Genomic DNA, 7,408 nt, shown 5'->3' on the forward strand with positions numbered 1-7,408 from the left:
CCATATCACTCACCCACCAAAACATCTCAGATAAGAACGATGAAGAAAGGCTAGAAGAAGAGGAGCAGATCCAGTTCTGGGGCTGGTGAAGAAGATTGTTAATTCTCAGTTTTATTTATGTTGTTTTCTGCTGCGTCTGTAAGACATTATGATGTAAGACATTATGATGTCTGGTTTGTTTTACATTTCCGCTGTAAAACATTAATTATTGGAGTTTGTATCAGACATTGATATATTCAGTATTTATGAATAAAAGACCGGTTTTTGAATTTCGTACTTCCGAGGCTTGTTACTTTCGAATGTAAGTTTGAGAGCAACGCCGGTGTCAACCAACCCCCGTCCCGAGGCGTGACACTTGTAAAGTGGCAACATAAAATAATGTATATTGAAATATTAAAAGGCACGCCTGTAGCAAAGCTAATAAAGCTACATGACTATGTTTAGCTCATAGCCGACTCAGGAGAACTCTGTGCTTTTATATTTAAATTTCTTATTTTTAAAAAATGTGGTATAAAATTAAAAAAAAAAATTATTGGGATGTCGATTGTCTTAAAAATTAGCCATTTCCAAAGTTAAAAATCTCCACGAATAGATGGAAAAATGAATACAAACAGCAACCAATTTGCATTGCACAAGAATCAACAAAAGGGGGAAAGAAGCTAAATACATATATGAGACTTCAATACTGATATCCGTGATAATGCGATTCAAAGTGGTACCCATACATGTAATTTGGTGATTCAACTTCATAATGATAGGTGGTGTGAGGCGGTTCGACTTCATAACGTTGGACATTGTCTGATGTTTCATCTTCGAGATGATGAGCATGTTGAGGGGACGGAGAACTAAGCGAGCTTGGAGAAGAGCTGGCAATATCATCCGGGTTTTTCTCAACTTTTACTTCAACCAAGTCAACTTCTTCAAATGACTGGAAAATCGGGTGCAAGTATGCATCAGCTAAAAGAGATTTTAAGTTGACATCAGATTCAGAAGCATGATCTTGTATGTCTTTGTTCATGGCTTCCTGCAGATGAAAACGAAAGAAACATCGATCAATCAAAATTTATCAGCCAATGATTCAAAATTATAGAATCGAGCCTTGTCACCATCCCAAAATCATAGTTGACGGTAAATGTAACTTAAGTACCAAGTATCATGTTTGAACATAATGACACATAGGCGACCCACCTCGTAACTCATACGGAACATGTGACATACAATTATAATGTGGAGTATTTGTTGTACCAAAAGAGTGATAACAAATTAACAATGCAACTCGAATCTTTAAACTAGAAGTAGATCAAACACCGTGTTTTGATTATTGTGTCGCACAGACAATCAAGTGGCACAACAAGGAGAATTATTGATCCCAAACAAAAACGTTTGATTTATGGGTTGGCACCAAGGATATCACATCTACAATCTTACCTCAAGAGGGTGCCTCCTGAATGCAGGTTCAAATCGATTCTTGCAATACTTGTGGAAACTTAGAGTCAATATAGGTAACACTACAAGTAGAGGAGTGGAGTTTGCTGCCTTTTTTGTGCTTAATAGGCCTAATAGTAGCAGTTGCGATATAAGCAAGCTAGCTACTATACGTGTATGAACGTGTGGCCAAAACGCAGCAGCGCTCTCGTATTGTTGTTCATACACATTAATCACCTGGAATATAATACGAGAAGAATGTATAAAATTGAGTACAAAGAACATTATTCAATTTAGAATGAGTAAAAAATAGAGTGATTTTCTAGCAGTGTTAACCTGATGACGATAAACGAAATATGCAAAGGCAAAGAATCCGAGTATAAAAGGAAGAAGTATAGGAGTGACAACCATGTACACAATGTCAAGAAGGAAGTACAACTGAAGACTAGGTAGAGCCTCAGGAAAATCAAGGCCTCCAGGGTCCATTGCCTTGTCTAAGTCTCTTTCGGTTTTTACTATAAACATGTTCTTTAGGTGAAAAATGACTAGATCTTTTAATCGGAGAATTTCAAAGGCAATACGGGCCCAGCCATCGACCATTATGTATGTGATAAAGAAAGTAGCCTTCATTGGTATCGAGACACCAATGTTTCGTGGGATCCTGCAACCCGGAAAAAGATTCATTCCTTATAAAACATATATCAAAACAAAAGTCAAAGTGGAAAATATGATTCTGATTTTCACAAAATATATATAACCTAAACAAAAGAAATGCAAGGACGTTACTGGGTAGCTGATTGGTGAAGGAAAGCGTGAAGTTGCTGGAATGCTGTTCCAGCTACTATGCTGCCTAAGAACACATTGACTAACATGAAGTAGTAGTATTTTGCGGCAGTTCTCCGTTCCAAAACCGATAATGCTACGTGCCCCTCTATTTTTGACATGACCATTAAAATTGAAGGAAGATAATACAGAAAGATTTTAAGGACTAGACCAGGAACGAAACCCTGCATAAATGACTTGAGAAACGACCTGCAAAACAGATTCATCCATGTATTACAAAATTGTATAGTATGACAAAGAATCATATCAAAAAATAGTTGGCTATACAGAAATCAAGTCTCGCTCATGGGCCATGAAAAAATTTCATCTCACGAGGATAGGAAGAAGAAAAGCATGTCTTGCTTTTTATGTATTTATTTTTTGTTTTGATGGTCACGTACCATTCAACTACGGGCCTGAGAAAAGGAGCCACTCTCTCTAGCCCTTCCAAATTAGCCAACGATTGAACAAAAGCAATTGGAATCATGTAAAAGAATACTAATGCAAATACAGATATTGATATCACAAGCTTTCGAATGCTAAGTGAAAAAAAGGGTATAGCTAGATTCTTCCAGTACACATCCCGGGGTTCAGGGGCCCAATTTGTTAACCACAGAATAGGATTTTTGCTTTGTTGTGTCTGTGCACAAACAGCTGCCCCCCATCTTGAATTAAATGACACAAATGCTGCTGGTGTGACAGAATTAGAGTCTTTCAGAACTTTTTGACGCTCCAAAGTTAACTGAGGATAAGTGATAAGTAAATCATCAGAATATAAACAACAGTTTGTCTTAATTAGAACTAATAAATAAGGATGGTTGAATTTTGAATAACAGTAAAAAACATTGGGCAATGACGAAGTGACAGCATAGGATATATCCGAGTCGACCATAAAAACCTTTACTTTAGGTACCACGATCAGATGGCCAAAACAATTACTATACAATGGTATGTAGGTCTTGGTCGTAATTAGTTACAGATTACCATAGAAATATGATTTGATTGTACTTAATTATAGAATACAATCCATACAAATACCAATCAGCATTTCTTTGTATAGGCAAAAATAACTGATGATAAATATGATAAGAAAATAATCTGTACAACTGTTTACAATCAACTTAATCAATGATATATCATAATCTTAATAATACCAAATCTGATTGTAGAATTTATTCTTTGATTTCAACCTAGTACAACTTACTTTTTTGTCAAGATATTTGATTTGCTCTTTGTAGAAGTCGATAGAATCAACCCTTTCACCCCAAAGTCCAAAGAAGCCTTTCTGAAAGACAAGAACACGGGAAACAGTACAAACATGTCAAGCTGTAAAGCAATTACAGAAATAGTATACCACACATGAATACTTAAAAGTTTCTCATAATGCTTCACTTCAAAGATTTTAAAGAGAAAGGAGGATACCTTTCTGGTTGGCCTCTTGTCTGGATGTCTCTCGAACTTAAGTTGATTGAAGTCCAGCCAATTTTGAAGTCGGTTTCTCATTCGAGCCATTTTGGCAAACTTATTAGCATTGTATACAGCCTGGGAAAATAAACAAAGCAAAAGTCAACAAAAGATGAAAAATACTTAAAAATTGATTGAATAGTAAACGGATTTTATGTCAGAACCAGAGTTTTGGAAAAAATCTTTTCAAAAAATAAAATTTGAAAGCAGAAGTTCATTGCCTGGTGGCATAGATAGTGATCTGGATGATTTTTCTGAAAGAAAGTCTCGACATTATCAGATATTGAACGTCCAGAAGCACCGGGAACATTCCTAACAAGAACCTGAGGATAGTGCAAGTCAGTTTTTCTCTTCTTCTTTTTTTCCCTTTTTGTTGAGACATGAAAATATTTCATTAATTACCATACAAAATACAGATACAAATACATTTGATCATTAATGCAGAAATTTTGTGCCATAATGGGAAAATGTCAACGTCGGCATCTAAAATAACTCATACATGATATACCACGGTTTTTACCAATCAAGACTCACATTTGAACGACCAAAGGATGTACAAGTTTGTAAACTCGATGGCAGCTGAACTCACCGTGAATTGTTCAGGCTTCCTCCCTTGTGAAGCCAGAAAGTTTAGTCGCATTGAAGCAACTCGACCATATTCATTATACAGCATGTAACAAACCCAAAATGTAAATATGTATTCCATTGATATGTGGATAAAAAACCTGAAATTCAATTACAAGGCATCTTTCGTGAGAGAGAAACCAAATTTAATTTTTTCCACGTTCCCCACTTGATGCTATGATACAATTTGCAATATGAATGGATTAAATATAAATTCAGCTCCGAGTTAGAAAAACATGGTATGTATGTTCTGCAAACTCTTTGTAAATGAACAATAGTTCATGGTGTAAATCATTTCACAACTGATGGAGAAAGAGGAGACGAGAAGATGCATTGGTATTGATATCTACTGCCAACTGTGTGAAAATATGAAAGGTACACTTTAATAATGTGAAATGATCTTCTTTAAAGTTCTAACTTTTTTCAAACCATGAACTTCAGAGAAGTAATGAGTGCAACTATCTAGCTAACTCGATGCTCTAGCATGATTACTAGAAATTATAACAGAAGCATCCAAATTTCATAATTTTAATGGTGGAGATAGATCACTAGAGTGAAAACTATACAGTTCTGTCAAGAAATACACCGAGTAAAGCCTGAATTTCGGTAAAACGGAAGTGATTAATTCTTTTATCTGTGGAATATTAAAATATCAGATGGAGAAAGGTGATATTATAATATCAACTCAACCACTTTTCTCTGAATAGTGATTGAGTGACCAATAAAGACTTTTTTGTGCGAATAATTAAAAGGGATACCTTGCCAACATATACATTGAAAATGCCTATAGTATCTTATTTTGATGGTGATATTTTACATTGTGTATTTCAATGAAACGCGCAAGAGACTTACTTATAAGATTTGGGACGAATATTCGATATTGAAAGCTTGTCAATGTCGCTGACAACCAAGTCGCGGCGAAGAGAAAACAGAGTTCCACCAGATACATTCACAGGTATCAGAAGTAAGAGCGCAGCAATGGCTATAGGCCCAAATATTTTCAGTCTGTTAGTTATGAAGACGACCAAAAATGTGTAAATAATCTAAAAATAAAACACTGAAATTCAAATTCAAGATTAAAGAAGGCTGAAGAGATCACATTTCACAGAAATGCGATTTTTCCAATGAAGAGGATGTTGGTTTAAAGGAGAATAAATAAACATCAAAAGATACCAAGCAATATACATTGGTTACATGCTCTCTTTCAAGTTAAAGCTAGAATCATGAAGTTCGGACTCACAAGAGTTATAGTTAACCGTTTGTTAAAATTTTTAGCGTCATAGATACACAATGTCAATAAAACGAAAGATTTCTGAAAAAATCGAGAAGGTTTTCCGAGGGGCAATAATGCACCCTCAACTTTATGTGGCTAAATTTGGAGGTAAAGATAAAATCTTCTAATTTTTTTTTATGCAACAAAATATCGTGAATCAAATGAAATCTAGGGGAGAAAATGCCAAAGTTATGGTATGACAAACTCAAAGCCCAGATACTCACGAAATCCTAAAACAAATCAAAAAGTACAAGATGGAAGATGCTACAATTCTTCAAGGTAAAAACGCACTCAAAACCATCAATTTCCGGACCAAAGTTTTCAATTAACAGTGGACAACTTTAGATTTTCAAGAAAATAGCAGAATCAAGATTAAAAAAATCATTCACGAGAAAGAAAATTAGAAAACGTTGCAGGCCGTGGATGTAAAAAAAACATCATGCAATACTAGATTCCACAATCTTCGACGAAGACAAAAGAGCATATCCAAGAAAGCAGAAGAAAAATATACTAAATAATTTCCGAAAAAGGAACAGCATAATCCGATCAATAGTCCAAATAACACAGCCCGCAAAGCAAGCAAACGATTGAACTAAAAACTTCAAATTCCACCATTCAACCACAATAATATAGCATTACATCACTCAAAACAATCCAATGAGGAAAATATATATTAATAAAGCATAAAAATAAGAAAAATAATGATCTTGGAGTACCCAAGAGTGTAGATCCTCAAGAAAACAGCAGAATCAAGTCCAGCGTGGCTAATAATCTCAGACTCGCTCATCCTCAGAGCCTCAGGCATCCAGTTAAGAAAAGTGAAGTAAGTCTTGATATCAAGATTCACAAATTTGCCCACCACACCAAACCTAGTCCTGGGACTGGTCCTCTTCCCTAAAATGTACCATTTGGGAAAGTAAACTCTATCATTGATTGGCTGAATCCTAAGCAGTGCAAAAGCCAGCAAGAATGCAAAGGCACCCAGTATGTTAATCAGTGCTGACACCCCAATATCCTCCAGAGTCGCCATTTCTTTTTCTTACACTCTGGTTTACACGGAGGACAATGAAAAGGTAGGTTGTGGAAAGAATACTTTCTTGGTGAGATGCTACAAAGTTTGGTTCATGGGTTGTCCACTTTGTGATAAATTTATTGCCTTTACCTGGTGTTGGAAATTCGGGTTTTTTTTATTGATTTAATGGCGTTTGAGTGGGCAAAAAGTGTGAAACTTGGGACCATTGAGCGTGGGGTGGAACGAGGTTTGCTTTCGGATTTGGTAACTGAGGGGAAGAATTTGATGTCAGAGGGGAATACAGTAGAATACAGTAGGAGTATCTATGGGTTATTTTTAGTGTTTTGGAAAGTCAAGCGAGTCTATTTTGGTAAAACAAATAAAGAAAATGGATTCCACTTTACATACCTTTTTATATAATTAATTATCAATCGAGTAGGGATGGCAATTTCCTCCGAACCCGATGGAGGATCCGATACCCGACCCGAATAGAAGAGGGTATGGAGAGATTTTTAGACCCGATTAAATAATTGGGTAATCGGGTATGGGGATTTTCGGGTTCGGGTATGGAGGCGGGTTTGATATAATCCGACCCACACCCGACCCGATTACCCGTTTAAATTAATATATATATATATATATATATATATATATATGTATGTATGTATGTATATGTATATATATTGTAATTATATTTATTTACATTAAAGATTCATCTTCTCAAATCCAAATAAATCGGTAAGTTTATTCCATGTTTGATTTCAAGAATTGAAAAATACTTTATTTCT

The 7,408-nt window shown here is 35.4% G+C and overlaps 1 protein-coding gene across 2 annotated transcripts; it reads right to left on the reverse strand.

Moving 5' to 3' along the window:
* Positions 1 to 595: 595 nt before the first annotated feature.
* LOC140831157 (CSC1-like protein At1g32090) lies at positions 596 to 6,886 on the reverse strand. 2 transcript variants are annotated; one of them, XM_073194950.1, is made up of 11 exons: positions 6,325 to 6,886; positions 5,188 to 5,340; positions 4,301 to 4,436; positions 3,933 to 4,034; positions 3,670 to 3,789; positions 3,452 to 3,532; positions 2,649 to 2,989; positions 2,212 to 2,457; positions 1,762 to 2,086; positions 1,429 to 1,662; positions 596 to 1,024 (listed from the first exon to the last, which is right to left on the reverse strand). In XM_073194950.1, the coding sequence occupies exons 1-11, from the start codon at positions 6,636 to 6,638 to the stop codon at positions 680 to 682; spliced, it is 2,397 nt and encodes a 798-aa protein (XP_073051051.1). In that variant the 5' UTR covers positions 6,639 to 6,886; the 3' UTR covers positions 596 to 679. The 2 variants fall into 2 exon arrangements, with proteins under 2 accessions (XP_073051051.1, XP_073051052.1); XM_073194951.1 differs by having other exon boundaries at positions 5,188 to 5,317; positions 6,325 to 6,488.
* Positions 6,887 to 7,408: the final 522 nt, after the last annotated feature.

This window comes from Primulina eburnea, chromosome 4 (assembly GCF_022965805.1).
Source record: "Primulina eburnea isolate SZY01 chromosome 4, ASM2296580v1, whole genome shotgun sequence".
Classification (NCBI taxonomy): Eukaryota; Viridiplantae; Streptophyta; class Magnoliopsida; order Lamiales; family Gesneriaceae; genus Primulina; species Primulina eburnea.